The sequence below is a fragment of the Monopterus albus genome, unplaced genomic scaffold (assembly GCF_001952655.1).
Source record: "Monopterus albus unplaced genomic scaffold, M_albus_1.0 scaffold146.1, whole genome shotgun sequence".
NCBI classification, from domain to species: domain Eukaryota; kingdom Metazoa; phylum Chordata; class Actinopteri; order Synbranchiformes; family Synbranchidae; genus Monopterus; species Monopterus albus.
Genome location: NW_018128026.1, coordinates 415,611 through 434,256, shown reverse-complemented (window position 1 = coordinate 434,256; position 18,646 = coordinate 415,611). Strand labels below are relative to the sequence as shown.

Genomic DNA, 18,646 nt, shown 5'->3' with positions numbered 1-18,646 from the left:
GAGGCAGAAGGCCGCCCACCAAGAGCCGGGTTCTGTCGGAGGTTTCTTCCGTTAAAGGGAGTTTTTCCTCCCCACTGTCGCCAAGTGCTTGCTCAAGGGGGATTTGTTGGGTTTTCCCTATGTAATAATATTGATAACAGTAAGGTCTAGACCTTACTTTGTAAAGTGTCCTGAGATGACTTTTGTTGTGATTTGGTGCTATACAAACACAATTTGATTTGATTTGATTTGATTTAAACATGTTGAATTCACAGACATTACATGTCTTTATTTGGACATCTACTGTATAAATGTTAATGTGGCAGCACACACCCTACAAACGACTTTGGTTGGCTTACTATAGATACACCAGTTTTTCCTGGGCCCTGGCTTTGTTCTGGGAGAAGTATTAGAAAACAAAATACTCCATGGGCATGTGGCACATGTCATGATGTCCACTCGGCAGTATACATGAAATCTGGAGTTATTTTCCTGCAGTGTTGCCTCTAGCAATGAGCCCTCCCTTTTGGCTGGGCCAAAGGGTTACATAACAGCCTTGTGACACTAGGGGGTGAAATGACCCATGTTTGAAGTGTCTAAGCAAGACAGTCTTGTTGATTGTGTGGAGCAGTGGATCTCTATCCAAGCTCTTGGGAGGCAATAAAAGCTTGATGCTTTACAACCATTTAACAAAGGTAGGGGCTGATTTAAGTGAGTGAAATCAAGGGGAATACAACTAAGTAGCTGTATTGATTGTGAACAGGGATACTTTGTGGTTAAAATCTACATTTGAACATGACTATCTGACAGTTTGGGGGTAACAGGTATCATTTTATAGTCACATACAAGCACCATTCACTTCTCCCACCAGTGTGCAGATGCCAGTTAAACAAACATAATTCTGACTTTTGCTTAAGGTGACCAGCCTGAGAAGTGAAGTGCTTGTGTAACACAGGAATTTTTTTGGCTGGGTTAGCAATTAAACTGCTGCCTGGCTGTAAATTAAAACCTAAATTACTCTAGGCACTATCTTATACAGTGCCCAAAGGGGACATTTAATATCTTGATCTCTCAATGCGTCATTTTACTGGACAAGGCCACTGACCTCAGTATCAATCTTTCTGATTGGCTTAATGACGATGGTTTTGACCTCATTATCCTTGCCCCTCTGACCGTCTCTCTCCTCTCACTCATTTATCTCCAGTGTCTTTCTTTCACCTGTTATATGACCTGTACAGTATATCAGGCTGATATTGCCTTTTCGTTAAAAGTCAGATATTGCCCTGTCATGTCATCCTTGCATGATATGATGGAGGATCCTTTGTGGCTGCAGGTAGTTGGATCATACTGAAATCCCTTACATAGTGAATGCACAAAGATGTATTTTATAGCATTTAAGTGTTGTTGAAGCATTTTGGTCAGCAGTGTTGAGTGTGTCCCTGCAATGAAATCTGCCCTAATTTATTATACTGGCTGTCAGTGGAAGACTTTAGTGGAGTATGGTTATATAACTGCTGTTATCATGGGCTTTCCTCCCTGGCAAAAAGCAACACTTTTGTGCTTTTGGGTGTCTGTTTTGATTTTGCAGCATTAAAGTTATGATTTTGAGACCCATTTCAGACAGGATCACTATGTCAGTATTAGCAATGGCCTCCAGTTCCACATCAGTTTAATCTAATCCTTAGCTTTTGTCTGTTTGTTTTTGTTTTTCACTCTACTCGAAGAGAAAACACTGCATATATTCTGTGGCTATGCTTAAGTATCACTCTCTAGGTTGTAGCTGAGAGGCTGGTTGGAAGTTGTTGTCTTACCTCCCTCTCTTTTTCACTTTCTCTCTCTGTGGACTCTACAGTGAGGTAAAGCACTGCTTCTGACATCGCTTCAATTACAGTAATGCCCAGAGAGCTCTCCAACAGCTATATTGTGAGACAAACTCTACTTGATACGGTGTCCAAGACAACTTGACACACACTTTCATTGTGGGTGTATTTTAGATGAAAACACAGAGGAGGCATTGCATTTTAATGCTTTTCAGATCACGTCTTCAGCACTTACTTTCTTACACTTCTGCTTGCTCAAGTTGAAGTACTCTGTGTTCTTTGTACTCTCTTCTCTCTTTTATACTACCACTTATCCAGTTGATTCCATTCTCTTTCTATTATTCTTGTCTTTCCTCTTTCTGGCAATATAGAATCCATCTGCACAGTACATTGTTTTCAAAACCTTTGTCTCTACAGATGTAGGCATTCAAAGTGTCATACTTTTTCACTATGTTATGTTTGTTGTGCTCTGACGGTGGCGCTGCATTGGTAATGCAGTGCTGTTATCCCTCCACCAGGCTCATAAAATCCAAACTGCAGTTCTCATTTCTGCCACCAGGTGTTGCAAAGCTTGGTAAACTGTTTGTGGATGCACAAACAGGATAGTAGGCTTCTGAATATTCTGATCAAATTCCTTATCATACAGGTACTCTGCAAGATAAATCATAATCATTTACACTGGGCTTTACATATCTAGTCAAATATCTTTTAAACATGGTTAACACAGCATCATACGCTACTGAAATAGAAAACACCATGTTATATAACTACATTGCAAAAGATAAGTTCTTTGTGAACACAATGTGATAGATCACACAGCTGCTGTCATAACTCCCTATTTATGTTGACTTTGTGGAGGTGATGATGTGGAGGACATAAAACTGTCTATAGATTATATCACAAAAATACTGACAATTCAGCTTCATTAAAAAACACAAAGACAAAGACATTTCTACCAGCTGTTTCTATGCAAACCTAACTGAGCTTCATGTCATATTAATATATTTCCAAGATAATTAAACTATTTTAACTCAAAAAAGTAAAAAAAAAAACAAAAACATTAACTAACAAGAACTCAATTCAGGTCCAATTAAGCCTTAGAGGATATAATCTTTTCAAGCCTCCCCATACAGAGACTAAAACCAACAATGAACTGCCTCTACTCACTGTTAATGTCTGTCAGCCTCCTTGCTGCATCAGCTTATTCGTCTGTGCCATAGTCCTCTGTTGTTGTTCAAAAACAATTAAAAACACATCAGTGAGACACACTGCTGCACTGGGTGACATGTTTCTTTATTACAAAACAGTAGGCCAGTGTATATGTTGGCCCAAAAGCTTCAAATGACCTTAACCTTTTACAGTGTATGAAGTAAAGCAAGGCTCACCTGCACATGTACAAGATCTCCATGCAGACTGTAAACAAATAACATGACACCCAGCGCAGCAGTGTGCACATTTTGCAATAAGTGCTAACTAAAAATAATCGGTAATTCCCCATAAATGTATTAAAACTAAAAGTAATGAGCCTGATTTGAAAATGTAATGATACCTGAAAAATCTACTTAACCCTGTAAAGGCTGACACATGAAAAAATAGCCAGAACATTCTAATTTTTTGGAACTGATGTTTATTAAACCTTTTAACAAAATCCAAAAGAAAATTCAAGATTTTTATTTGCCCATTTATGCATAGACAAACAGTCCAGACATATAGGAATAAATGTGCCATATTATTTAGTTTATTTTAAATTTTTTTGCATCACATTTGATACATGGGGCATTTTTGGCGATTTCATTTTGCTCAGAAACTCGCGTAGCAAATTTGATATTAAAGGTTTTATAGGGTTAAGTACAGTAACTAAGTATTTGTACTTTATTACTTCCCACCTCTTGCATTTGGTGCTACATTGGTAACATACAATGGGGTTATCAGAAATTTTATTGCTGAAAAACAGGGGAACAGTGTTCAAACTGGAACAAAACAGAAAAATTGCCGGCTGTAAACTGAAAACAGTGAGCTGAAAGATGCTTTAACACTCCACAAAGCTCAGAGAAATAATGGAGTTGGTCGATAATTCTTTGTGGGTTTGTCACTACAAAAGACCCCTTTCACATTGCACATAAAAATTTGATTGATTGTAAATATAAAAATATTAATTAAAGCAGCTTTGATGGTCCTTGACATAGTAAAGTCAGCCCACCTTATGTGTGCGTGTGTGTGTGTGTGTGTGTGTGTGTGGAGACTTTGTTTCTTGAGGTGAGACTCTTGAGGCACCACTTTCTCTCAAGCTGCTTTCAAATCCCACCTCTTTCATGCTAATTGGTAGATGTAGTCCTAACAATTGGTAAATGAAAACATTTGATTAGTAGTGCTTAGTGGGGGCACTTATTTTACCGGTGAGGAAGAGTTCCTGAGAGGAATTATTTGCCTGTCTAAATTCTACAGATGGAGAAGCACCTGTCAGAGAACCCTGTGAGTGAGAGAGGAAATCCCATTCTACTTAATTTCCTTAATAAGTGCTGCTGAGAAGAAAATCAGCGACAAAAAGGCAGATGACTGATCAGCTGCAGGAAACAGGTTCTCATACAGTGCAGCTTGTTCCCGTGATGCTGATGAAGGTGAATTGTGACAGTGAGAAAACCGGTTTTGCTTTGTTGCCAAAATAACTTGCCAGTAGGGATAGATGACTCACAGTTAACATGCCACTGCAGCATTGTTAACAGGCGTAGAGGAGCATCTGGAACAACAGAGATAAAATTTTACTAACAGTGTTTTTATTTCTTTACAGAAGCATATCAACACCCACTGGGGATTATTTGTCATGCTGCTGTCATGGAGGAACCTCATAAATCCAGTTTTGGTGATTTTCAAACTTTTGTTAAAAGATTAAATGGTCCTCTTTGGTTTGAGAAAACAAGAAACAATTTTAAACACCACTTGGACAAATATATACTTTATCAAGAGACTGAAAATGTACGTAAAACTCGGGTATTTGTGCTAAAGTCATTAAATATCTCACTATTTACTTTATGTATACCCTCCCATGCATCACAGACCTCCACACCAGCAACATGGCTGCTGTATTTGAATGTTATAAGGGTTTCACTCCTGTTCCCACCAAACTCTTCCCTCTTTCTCCCTCTGACACCATAATTCAAACAGCTTTGCACAGAGTGATATACTGCATAAAGAAAGCGATTGTGTCCCATCTCATGTTGAAAAGTCTTAGGGAACTTGTCAGTAGAACTCTATCAAAAGTGCTTATGGAGTTACTGTGGCCAAAGAAGTAAAATACTCCCCGGACAAGAGAGCTTAGCCTAGGAACCCTGATACTTCAGTGCCCTGGTTGACACCCTAACCACAATCCCCAGTGCTTGGTTCTTTTCCTGTCCAGGATAAGCCTGAGGGTGGGGTTTATGAGTTCCCTGTGCACTCCATGCCATCTCTCCCTTCTCATTTACTGTATTACATTATCTCACATTTTTTCTAGATAAGCTAATAAGCCTTCATTCAGTTTCTTCCCTATTGGCCAGATGCAGGCTTTTCTTCAAAAGGAGGGGAGGTGCTTGAAGCCGACTCAGCCGGACTTCCTTAAAACTTTTCCTGCTTGTGAGTGTAACTGTCCTCATAAACAGTTGATGGCGCACAGTAGCTGGTACAGAGTGCTTAGATCTGTGGCCCTCAGCTGATGAGAAAGCTGAAACTAAAGTTAACAAAGAATGTGTGAGCTTGTCTTGGATTACATTCCTGGTGACCTGATTAGGAACACTCATCAGATAACTCATGATGGAATACTAACTACATTAAGGTAACATTTTCATTTCAGATAGAATGTTTGCTACAGCCTCAGACTGTCTAGAAAAATATATGTATATATAATAAAGACAAATGCTACACTCATACAACAAAGATAACATATCTTCTTAGTTGTTTGTGTTGTACGCTTTTTATTTCACAGAAAGCCTTCTAGCTCGAACATAAAGAAGTAAGTAATGTAGGACCACTTGCTTGACATCTACAACTTCTGGAATACTTCAGAAGAATTAATTACTTTTCTTAAAGTTAAAATGCCAGCATAACACAATGCAAATGTTTGGTATGTGATAAAATACAATACATTTGGGCGCTCCTGCTTTTCCACTGGACATGAAAGAATGTCAACACTACATTTCCTTCAGAAACACAGACAAAGAAGCAGATGGAAAACAGGAAGAAAATATTTGTTTGTTTTAGAGAACAAAACATTTTGCTGCAGAGGAAGATCCTAAACTCCAGCTTTAACCATGTTCCACTTTTTCCAGGTTTTTAGGCTAAACACTGGGGAATGTGCTCCCAAATCCTTTGAGCAGTTGTTTTTAATCTGCTCTTCTGTGTCAAGCAGGTAGAAAGGGAGAGAGAGAGAGATTTCAGTCCAGGAAACAAAAGATACTTTTACAGTCTCTGACTACTGAGAAGTTTGTACTAGATGCAACACTCAGACATGCACTCACATACAGACACACAAAATAGGGCCTTTCCTGTTTGAAATTGATCAAGGAATGGGATAGTCTGTGATTTGACATGCTCCATTTCTCAGCAGCTAAATACTTCTCCACACACATAATCATGTGCTTCCAAAAGATTATGTTTATGGCCTTTTAAACCCAAATCCTTGTGTTGCTAAGGCAGTGTTAATGTTTGGTATGCCCATTTGAATGCATTGGAATTTGTGGTTGAAAGCACTTGACTTGTCAAAGACATTCAGAAAATCAGGTTCTGTAGTTTCATAGTTTTAATCATAAGCATCTTAATTGTTTACTTCGGCTTCAGCACATTCCAGCACACTGGAGTCCGAAACTTGAAATGGAAGCGTTTTCAGTGCTGAGCGTTTGTTATGAAGACTGGCTACACTTATTGTCAGATCTGACATTTTGTGTTTATGTGTGTGTACTTTTTATGTAGTTTTGGTTCATGTGTTTATCAAGGTCACTTTTCCTCGACTTGTCGTTGTTTAAGAATGCTAGCAAGCTGGCTCTATTTTCTTCTTCCCTTGTTTCTCCTGAGTGGGTTTGTTGAACACAAACAACCCACTCAGGTCTCATGGGAAAATGAACTCGAGTCAATTTGACTGATGTCGCAAATAAACTTTCTGCCCTTCGTCTCATGTTGTTTTTCATAGAGTTAAAAATATACCTCCATGTTCAGCAGAGTGCAGATATGGCTCTTCAGCTGCAGGTATGCTCGTATCAGGACAGATGAAAAGCAAACACTGATCAGGATTTGATTCAGACTGGACACACCAGAGTAAACAGCTGCAGGAACTGCAGGTGCATTTACCTGAACTGTAGGACCTATATGTTGTAAATATTTTTAAAAGTGTCCGATGTTTCTTTTATCATTGAGAAAATGTGCAGAAAGCTGAAAATTGTTGATACTGAACAGAAGTATCAGTAAATTTTCACTAACCACATTTATCACATATATATTTTATAAAATCCATTCTTGCAATATAATATCTACACATTGGAACTAAAGAATTACTTACTGGTTTTATGGCTTAAGCTCTCACAGTTAACACCCATGTTATGCTGCGAGCCAAATTAAAGTTAAAACATCTAAAAACAATTGTTAAAAGTATTTTATTGGTATGAAAGTTCTTCTGCTTGGCTTAATAGGTGTAATGGTTCATTTCACACATTTGCAACCTCGCCCTCCATGTTTATATTACAAAGATACTGTTTGGGTCAGTTTGACCCTGAACAGAAGAGGTATCTCATCTTAATTTATCATCACTTCAAAAAAAAGAAAAGATTTCAAAATGTAAAAAAAAAAAAAAAATCAATGTCATGTAAAAATTATGTATTTTATATGTAGGTCTCTCCAATGTACATTAAAAAAGTTTTAACATGCATTTTTTATGAAAAACAAATACATTATCCTCATTGAACCATAATTTGTGAGAGGTAAAGAACACCATTGCACTAAATAGCAACTGAAATGGTTAGTAATGGTCAAATTAACCCAGTAACATCACTGCTGTTCCTGAGAAATGAACATAACAGATGGGTTAAGGACAGAGAAAGAGCATGTCTAGTTTGGTCCCTGGAAAATACTTTCTCACCAGACAGAATCCTGGCAGCATTAACTGAGCATTTTTCTCAAAATGTACTGTAACTGGAACAACAAGTTAGTAACTGTATATAACAGACACAAAAAACCTCATATATCACCTTTACTGTTAAATGCATACTATTTATTAGACTAGATTAGATGTATGCATCATTAACATGTACCCTACATGTAAAGCTTATGCATCACTTTGATATACATATATATTTTAATTAGCACATTCTCACATTCTATTTGTACCCCATTTTAGTGAAACTGACGTATTGGATTAGAACTGAAACAATTCAATAAACAGTATGCTGCAAAATAAGGACTGTATTTGTTTCAAAGTTTTAGGTTTCACTATGTGCATCCCTTTAAACTGCATACAGTCAGAAAAAGAGACATCCATGAGCTTGTCTCACACTACTGCCACTAACACTTTTCTCCAATATGAGGCTACATATTCCTTTTTATCATCCACTTGAACGTCAGTACTCTCTGTTTTCCCTGCTTTATTCTTATGTTTATCTTGTGCAACAATCCACTTTGCCTACAGGATTAATTAAAGTTTCATGTTATTTACTTTTCAGTGTCCTCTCATCAGCACTGACAAGAATTGTACATGCAGTAATAAGTTTGTGTCCTGAGGAGTGAGCTTTGAGGGCTTGCCCACAATGAAAGATCGCTTGGAGGAACTGCGACAGAAGGCTCAGGAGTTCTCTGGGACAGCAAATGAGGATATTGAGCCTTACTCAGTAGATGATGATAGCAATGACTTTATGGTGATCGGGATCATAACGCCACAGGGTGTTGTGCTGGAGGAGGAGCCGGTCATTAAGAATTTGTTGTCTGAGGCTCAGCAAATCCGAGACGATGTCACAGCACTGGAGTCAGAGGTACTGTATACAGTAAATGAACTATAATAGTTAAGATTTAAAGTCTTTTTCAGGATTAAAAGTTAGGTTTCACTCTCTTATTTGTGGTCATGTGTTAATGAACAAAAATGTACTTAATCAAAAACAGGTCTTAAAGTTTACCCAGCAACAAAAGACCCTGGTAGCAACCATGCGTCGATTCAGTGTGATGAAGAAAGAGAACAGCATAGCACGAGACATCAAGCTGAAGGCCGAAAACCTCAACCGTCGTTTAGATGCCTTTTTAAAACAGGTTCAACAAACTGAGGCTCAGCATCAACCTACTGCTGCTACAGCGAGAATACAACGCTCCCAGTATGCAGCGCTGAACCTCAAATTCCAGCAGGTTGGGAAGATGACCCCACTATGTTTTTTGAAAGAGAAGTTAAACTGGTTTTGAATGAAGCTTGAACTAGTTTGGTCAATCTGTTGTTAGTTGTCTCAACATAAGAAAGTGACAGCATTAACAGAATCAGAAAATGGAAGGACTAATTTGTTTGATCAGCTCATTTTAGGACTGTCTTTCTCTGCAGATTTTGTTCTACCACCAGTGTCAAGAGGGTTAAGGAAGCATGCATAAATGATGCTTATGCTAAAAAAAGCAATGGGGCTCAAATATGCTCTCATTTCCCCTCCCCTCCCACTCCTTCATTTTAATTCTCTCTTTTTGCTGTAATTATGTTCAGATAATGCGGCAATATAATGAAGGTCTGCTGACCAAGCAGGAGCGCTGTAAGGACTTCATTATCCGGCAGCTGGAGGTACTGGGAAAGGATGTGGCGGAGGAGGAGGTGAATGAGATGTTTGCCACAGGAAAATGGGAGGTCTTCAATGAGAATCTGCTGAATGATGCCAAAATCACACGGTCACAGCTATCTGAGATCGAACAGCGACACAAGGTGAGAGCAGTGGCAAAAGCATTTTGTTCTAACAAAGGTTAGAATTTTGCCTTATTTGTTGTCATGCAACTATGGTTCATTGCTTAAAAATATTCATTTCGTATGTGATTTTTACTCACTATACTGGTGGCCATTGTCTTGGGTGTTATAAAGGGAATGCTTTCAAGTCAGTAGCATGATAATCTTCTATTGCAAATGTAATAAATGTGAAATTATAGCATGTTTCACACAGCTACAGTAAGTGACAAATAGGTGAAGGAACAGAGGTAAGTGGAGATTGAAATTGCTATAGCTTGTAACTTTGAAAGAGAAATGACTGGGCTTTCCATGTTGTCTCAATAAAAAAATAAATAAACTGCAGACCTGAGGGCATTTAATCACTGATAGGAGAAAATAAGATTTGCTTTTTATCCAGAGCAACAACTTTGGATATCTGTTGAATATAAATATTTCTTCAGGTCAACCAGGACACTAATCACTAAAAGGCAGGTGGCAAATGGAAGAAAAACCCTGAATAAATGAGTGGTCTCTTCCAGGATGACAGTGCCCCAGTTCACAGGGCACTGAGTTGTTTGTTGAGTATGAAACTGATGTGAATCAGATGCTATGGCCTTCACCATCACCAGGTCTCAGCCCAGGTGAACAGCAATGGGACATTTTGGAGCGACATGTTAGACAGCGTCTCCACCACCATCATCAAAACACCACATGAGGGATTATCTTTTGGAATAATGACGTTCATCCCTCCAGTAGAGTTCTGAGATTTAGGGAGTCAATGACAAGGTGCACCAAAGCTGTCCTGGTGGCACGTGGTGGCCCAGTATCTTACTGAGACATGTTGGTTTGTTATTTAAGCTGTGTGTAAAAGTCAGACAGCAATGTCTGAGTATGTTCAGCCCATGTTATATCAACATCTGTTCCCCTGATGCAGCTAAAACCTTCCAGCTCTCTCTGACCACTCCCATCCTGACTAATGGTGCTCATACCTACAGTGTTAAACCTTTTATCCTTCTCCACCAACAGGAGTTGTTGAGCCTAGAGAACAATATGAAAGAAGTGAGGGATCTCTTTGTGGACATTTTCATGCTGGTGGAGGAACAAGGGTACCACATCGAACACATCCAGACCAACGTAGAGCGAACTCAGGATTATGTGTTAGCATCTAATGAAAAATTCAGACTGGCCACCAGGTATAAGAAGAAGAATCCGCTCCGACAGCTGTGCTGCTGCTGCTGCCCTCCCTGGAGATGCTGCTGTTAACACATATGCATTTTTATCTCAATGGTAACTCCAAATAGTGTTTAATTTTAAAGGTCTCACATACCTGTTGGGAGTAAGCAACCATGAAAACAAGTACCATTAAAGTGAAGGTTATGGTACTGCAGTTTTTGAACAGAGTGACAGTAAAGACAGATTCACTAGAGCACAGAAAACAATTAGGAGCCAGAATTGGTATTTGAGGCACTTGTTTCTTTCAAGAGGATGTGAAGCAGCCGCTACTGGAAGAGACAGTTGCTCAGTGACACTACTGCTTATTGGAGACCTTCCCTGTCATCTGACAGAGGTCACAAACAAGGTGAGACCATTGCCTTTGTCACTGCCACTGCAAGATCAGCAAAACTGATATTTCACCTTTTTTTCCAAATGGGCATTTCTTCTTATTCTTTGAGCACTTTTTAAGAAAAATATACAGTAGTATATGCACATTAAGATGAATCTAAAGTATTATTATTCTACTTTATTTTGTAACATTAACTGAAATGCAATGTAATTGAGAAATAATAGCTTTCTGAGAGATTTTGAGACATTATATATTCATTTAATCTTTGGCCCACATGCAGATAGAAAAAGAACATGTTTTACAATTTGTTATTAGTATCATTTGCATTTGAAAGTTTCATCATTTTCAGTGAGCATTTTTTAAATTAATTTATTCAGTTTCATAGAGGCAGAGATCCAAGTAAGACTAAATAATGAGCCCTGGCCAAAATATTTCTATCATGCTGGCAAAACTGCAGAATAACACTGAATATCACTTTTTTTTTAATAAAATGGGCAATTCAAATTCTCACATTTCAAGAAATATTCCAATTCTCTTGATGTTTGGTGTTTTAGAGTACAGTGTCAATTTATGATTCTGTTATAGTGTTCAGATAAAAACCTCTGGTATCCATATCACCATGTTGCACAAAAGAGGCAGCTCTAGTACAGAAGGACTAAAGGACCAAGAATATGCTTTATACAGTAACTGACAGTTTTCTGTTCCTTAATGTTGAGTTACTAGCTCAATTTTTCTGCTGAGATAATGACTAAAATATAATGAATCAATAATTTCAGGAGATACAACCACATCCTACTGTTCATCTCACTTGTTTGCAAAATGCTTTTAAAACTAGCTACTCATTAGCCACAACAGTGATGATTTTCAGTAACCTATGGTGTCAGGTGTAAAGGACAAATATAGGTGAGCGTGGCATACAGAAGTCAGACTGGAAAATCTGGTTCATCTGTTATTCCACAATAGCTACCAGACAGCTACTGTATGTTCCCGTAGGGGACAATGTGTAAACATCACCGTTAACTTCCAGCAGATGGTAAGAGGACTCACCCTTGTTAAACAGTTTTCTTGTTAAATATAATACTTCTAGGTTTAGATAATAATTAAAGCATTTAAGTTTAACTTAGAAAGTGGAAGCGGAGCAGAGGTATGGAGGTGTGAGTGGGTTAAACAGTGTGAAAATGGAAAAAGCGTAGTTTGGGTCAGGTCCGGCTCCTGAACTTCAGATAATCACATTATCTTCATTTTGTACAAGTATTGATTCATGTGACACATAAGGAAGCACCACTTGTCAGTATGGCACTGCCAGAAGTCTAGCAGTGGTACCAGGTGTGACATGTGAGGTGGTGTTTGACTTCTGCTATATGACTGTAATAGTTTTTTACTGAATCTGATCATCTGTGTTGCACGCCACTGTCACTCTGATTAGAATGGCATTTTGAAACAACATAAATACATCAAATATAAAAATCAAACAGCAACACAATGTAATGCAGTACAGCATATGTTCTGTTTCTCCTCACAGACTCTAAGCACTGCTGCAAATTGCAGGGTTCCTGAACAGCAACAATGCCATCCAGTGTTCACTGAGATAATTGCCAGTTAAAAAGGAATAGGTTACCACTTCCTGTTTAAAATGATAAAGGGCATATTACTACTAGATTATGTCTCTATGCAAGTGTCATTCTCACTGTAAATTTGACACAAAATGTTTTAAGAATGAAAGAAAAGTATGCATTGCTATAGTGTTTTATTATTTTTGAGCTCTAATAAACAGCCCATGTAGGTCATTCCTCCTAATAGGAGAACACTAGTTCACACTCAAAACTAGTTCACACTAGTTCAGCAAAAACAAAAAAGAAAGGAAGATTTAATCTTCTACATACAGGTTCTACGTCTGCTGCATAAACAATGACAGTGTTTTTGCTGCTTCCGCTCCATGATATCAAACAACATGAAAACAGGCTCTTCTCTTAAAATTTATCTGGATTCTGTTGCTTGTCCCTTACTGTTAAAGATCTACAGTATGTCTAGTCATCGTATGGCATCAGAAACTATGACAATGGAACTTTTTCTTGTGTTATACCTATGTGTAACACAAGCAAATGCATTACACACTGAGCTGTCAGAAATATGCACAGCAACCTCTATAAGGTCTCATCTCTCCAAATATATTAAGAGCAGAACAGCAGGGATCAAGCATGTCTGCAAACTTGAGAGAAAGTTTCTGGGGTTTATATTAGCAGGCCTTGGGAGCACGAAGCCATGGGATAGTGAACAGAAGTCAGTTCAGTAACCACTGGACATCTGACTCCCAGTCAAGTCACCCTCTCTTACTCTGTAAGGTGGGTGCCTGGGACCGAAGAGTAGGGCAGAGGACACAGCATTTAAATTTCAAAAAAGATGGGTTTTTATTTACCCCAAAATAAGAAAAAAACACACAAAAAAACATCAATATCAAACAAACTGGGCCCTAAAAGAGGTCAATAAAAGCTAAGGAAATTCAAAATACAGCAAACTGAACTGCACAGTACATCAAACCAGAAAAACAAAAACAACTAACCTAACATCCGACACAAATGGGAAACATATATGTACACTGGCTAACCAAACCACTAACGCACACAGGGAATAGACAAAGACACTAACTAAATAACCTACCAGTAAACACTGAACAGACAGTCCGCTAACAACTAAATATGGAGGGGAGCGTTGGTGCGCAGCCATGTTCAGGTCTCTGCAGAGATGTTCTATTAGGTTTAGGTCCGGACTCTGGCTTGGCCACCCTTGGACTTTCACGTTAAAAAGGAATAGGTTACCACTTCCTGTTTAAAATGATAAAGGGCATATTACTACTAGATTATGTCTCTATGCAAGTGTCATTCTCACTGTAAATTTGACACAAAATGTTTTAAGAATGAAAGAAAAGTATGCATTGCTATAGTGTTTTATTATTTTTGAGCTCTAATAAACAGCCCATGTAGGTCATTCCTCCTAATAGGAGAACACTAGTTCACACTCAAAACTAGTTCACACTAGTTCAGCAAAAACAAAAAAGAAAGGAAGATTTAATCTTCTACATACAGGTTCTACGTCTGCTGCATAAACAATGACAGTGTTTTTGCTGCTTCCGCTCCATGATATCAAACAACATGAAAACAGGCTCTTCTCTTAAAATTTATCTGGATTCTGTTGCTTGTCCCTTACTGTTAAAGATCTACAGTATGTCTAGTCATCGTATGGCATCAGAAACTATGACAATGGAACTTTTTCTTGTGTTATACCTATGTGTAACACAAGCAAATGCATTACACACTGAGCTGTCAGAAATATGCACAGCAACCTCTATAAGGTCTCATCTCTCCAAATATATTAAGAGCAGAACAGCAGGGATCAAGCATGTCTGCAAACTTGAGAGAAAGTTTCTGGGGTTTATATTAGCAGGCCTTGGGAGCACGAAGCCATGGGATAGTGAACAGAAGTCAGTTCAGTAACCACTGGACATCTGACTCCCAGTCAAGTCACCCTCTCTTACTCTGTAAGGTGGGTGCCTGGGACCGAAGAGTAGGGCAGAGGACACAGCATTTAAATTTCAAAAAAGATGGGTTTTTATTTACCCCAAAATAAGAAAAAAACACACAAAAAAACATCAATATCAAACAAACTGGGCCCTAAAAGAGGTCAATAAAAGCTAAGGAAATTCAAAATACAGCAAACTGAACTGCACAGTACATCAAACCAGAAAAACAAAAACAACTAACCTAACATCCGACACAAATGGGAAACATATATGTACACTGGCTAACCAAACCACTAACGCACACAGGGAATAGACAAAGACACTAACTAAATAACCTACCAGTAAACACTGAACAGACAGTCCGCTAACAACTAAATATGGAGGGGAGCGTTGGTGCGCAGCCATGTTCAGGTCTCTGCAGAGATGTTCTATTAGGTTTAGGTCCGGACTCTGGCTTGGCCACCCTTGGACTTTCACAGTTTTCCCAAAGCCACTCCTGTGTTTTCTTGGTGGTATGTTCCAGGTTGTCATAAACCCCAGCCTGAGATCCTGAGCACTTTTTAGAGAATTGCATCCATCCTTCTCTCTATACTGACCGGTCTCCCAGTCCCAGCTGCAGAAAGACATTGCCACTGCATGATGCTGCCATCACCATGTTTGCCTGTAGGGATGGTATTAAATGAGGTGATGCTCAGTGCCTGAGTTTCTCCACACATGCTGTTGGGAATTGTGGTGAAATAGTTCAATCTTCTTTTCATCAACCCAGAGGATTTTGCTTCTCATAGTCAGTATCCTTCAGGTGCTTTTGGCAAATTCTGAGCAGGCTGTAGTGTGTCTTTTAGAGAGGAATGGCTTCCATCTGGTCACTCAACCATTGAGGCCTGATTGTTGGAGTGCTGTGCTGATGGTTGTCCTTCTGTAAGGAACTCTGAATCTCATTTATAGTGTCCCTTCGGATCTGGCTTCTGACCAAGGCCTTTGGTCCCTAACTACTCAATCTGGCTGGGCGGCCAGATCTATGAAGACTGTTGGTGGTTCCAAATCTCTTCCTTTTGAGAATGATGGAAGCTATTCTGCTCTTGGGCACTCTTAATACTTTCTTGAATACTTCTCCAGATCTGTGTCTTGACACAATCAGGTCTCCCAGGTCTCTGGACAGTTCCCTCGACCTCATGGCTTTGTTTTCACTTGGACATACCCCATCAACTATGAGACCTGATATAAACAGGTGCGTGTTTTTCCTGATTATATCCAGTACATTATCTTTTGCACAAATGGACTCTGATCAAGTTGTAGAACCATCTCAAGAACCACTGATACTAAGTGAAGGATCTGAATACTTATGTAAATGGGATATTTGTGTTTTATTTTGAGTGAATTTACAAAACACTCCAAAAACCTGTTTTCACTTTATCATTGTGGAGTATTGTGTGTGGAATGGAGGGGAAGAAAAGGAACTGAATCCATTTTAAAACATAACAAAATGTGAAAAAGCTCAAAGGGTGTGAAAACTTCCCATACCGGCTGCATTTTGCAACCAAATACAGACACAGTTTTCAATGGATTTCTAGGATATTTTGGCTACTAAGTGGCACTGTTGTATTTCTAAGAAAGTTTTATCTTGTTTCTTGACTTGGCACCCTTTTCTGTAATACATGCCATTCATCATCTGTCACTGTGTAATTGTGCTTACTTAGAAAAAGAGATCATAACAGACTGACAGAATATGTCACCTTTATTTCCAAATGTTTAAATGCAGTAAAAGGTTGTTCACAGCAACAGACATGGGATGCAGTGATGCCTGTACGTGACTCTGTACTGTATATTTCTTCTATCTGGTCTATCTGAGGCGTGGATCCCAAAGACTTTCTCTAAATGCATGAACAACATCAAAGCAGCCCTCCTGTGAGTAACACCAGTTTTGATAGAGAGCTGACTTTACTTTATTGCCTGGTTTTATCACTCTCATCAAAATCTGAACAGAGAGATATCAAGACTGGCAGAAAGTGATAAATCACAAGGCGACTGTACAGCGAGTCTGGCAGCGGTGATAACAGACAGAACACCAGCAATGATGCTCTCACATAAAATCTTGAATACGAGCGATGTAAATACATTTAAGAAATTATCATCTTGTTAAAAGGTTGTATTAATTTGACTTTCTTTTCTAGCTCCCTCTGATATATTTAATGCAGTAGTTTGACATTTTGAGATGTCAAACTATTCCTGAGATGACACAGCCTGCAGCCAATTAGCATAAAGACTTGAGGTGGAAAAACAATAGCCTGATTCTTTCTAAAGGACAGAAAAAATAAATGCATACAAGTATCTCTACCATACAGTAGGTGTCAGCCTTTTAATAGACCTGTGACATATTCAGAATATACTGTACTTCAGCAGTGTCAGCTGCAGTCTGACCCTCTAGCTGATAAGTAAGTGGATGCAGGTGTTTGCATGTATTTTGATTCTGGTTTGCACAGTTTTGATTAAAAGTGAACACTCTAATAACCCTGGTATATCTGACCAAGTACTATGGGCTGAAAATCCCAAACCAACTTCTAGGACTAGTACCGTCACTTCTAGGGGAGGCTAAAGTAGTTGGGGGGGGGGGTTGTAAGAGCAGAAATGCTCTTGTAACTTTGCAACTGTGACTGTGTTATTCATGTAAAAAGGTTCTAGTAACACTGTGCTTCAGATGTAAGGGTATACTATGGTATCCTGTGAGTTATAATCCACCTCATGTCACAAGCTGACTCTTATTTATTACGTATGAAGTGATAAATGTTCAAATATTCTGTTGGTGTGATATATGAACTTCAGCAATAAGAGCTCTAGGAAGGTTAATCAAAACAAGTGTGTGTAGCTGCTACATTGACTTAAGAGACATTTTCATCTTTTTTGACAGGCAGCTGGCTGGACAAACACTGGCTTTAATCCACAGCATATGTGAAAGTAGTGTTAAATAATGGAGATCATTTTAAAGTTTGCATGTAAGCGTCAGCTCACTAACCAACAATATTGCTATAATTACCATTGTTCTGCTGTATTCACACTGAATATTGTTATAGTATCTACTCTGTGATACTCTCCCTGTTGTGTTCACAGCATTATCGATTCCCCAAGAGAAGATGTAATCAGGGGCCATTTAATGCACAGGCTTTCCTGGGATGAAGTCAATTACAAAGGGACTCTGAATGTCAATAATAATAATTATAATAAAGCTATTATTATTTTAGGGGGCTGTAATGTCATAAGTCATGTATACTGATTGACTGGTCACTTTGTTGCCAGAGGTGATATTTATTATTGCTGATTGGTCAGTAAATCGAATGCCTATAGTGACAGTGGAAAAGGGCTGGCAGACAGATCAAGCCCAGTGGCCTTTGACAGGGTTCAGTCGCCCCTGGTAGAATTATTGTATTCATTTGGAATGTGGGACTGGAGCAGCATTGATTTTATATTGATGCTTTGCTAATTTACAGATAAAGAACTCAGACTATATAGCTCCTCTTGGTTTGAGATCAAACAAGCTGTTTTGTACAAAATTTTTCCATTTCTCTTCCAGATGATGTTGTGATATTGACAGATGCAAAAGATGAGAAGATGTGGGAACAGTTTGAGCAGAGATGATGCACACTGTCACAGCTGCAGCTGTGAACTAAATCTGCAATCATCTTGTCAATCAGATCAAATGAAAAGAGGGAATGTTCAGTCTGCGCTGTGTTGTGCAATTTCTGAAAATTACGTTTTTGAGATGATCAGCCAAGAGTAAATTAAAGTAAACTGTCACATCTTTGTCACCTCTTTGCATCAATGTAACATTCAACAGCTGCATACAATAGATTTGAACATTAAATAGGTAATTC

At 38.6% G+C, this 18,646-nt stretch overlaps 1 protein-coding gene across 3 annotated transcripts; it reads left to right on the top strand.

The window, feature by feature from the left end:
• Positions 1 to 5,446: 5,446 nt before the first annotated feature.
• stx19 (syntaxin 19) lies at positions 5,447 to 14,879 on the top strand. Of its 3 annotated transcripts, XR_002276074.1 has the most exons (6): positions 5,447 to 5,607; positions 8,480 to 8,785; positions 8,913 to 9,149; positions 9,490 to 9,702; positions 10,726 to 12,876; positions 14,075 to 14,879. XR_002276074.1 is itself a non-coding variant. In XM_020614424.1 (5 exons), the coding sequence occupies exons 2-5, from the start codon at positions 8,564 to 8,566 to the stop codon at positions 10,960 to 10,962; spliced, it is 909 nt and encodes a 302-aa protein (XP_020470080.1). In that variant the 5' UTR covers positions 5,447 to 5,607; positions 8,480 to 8,563; the 3' UTR covers positions 10,963 to 13,681. The 3 variants fall into 3 exon arrangements, 2 of the variants coding, with proteins under 2 accessions (XP_020470080.1, XP_020470081.1); XM_020614424.1 differs by lacking the exon at positions 14,075 to 14,879 and having other exon boundaries at positions 10,726 to 13,681; XM_020614425.1 differs by lacking the exons at positions 5,447 to 5,607; positions 14,075 to 14,879 and adding an exon at positions 6,975 to 7,105 and having other exon boundaries at positions 10,726 to 13,681.
• Positions 14,880 to 18,646: the final 3,767 nt, after the last annotated feature.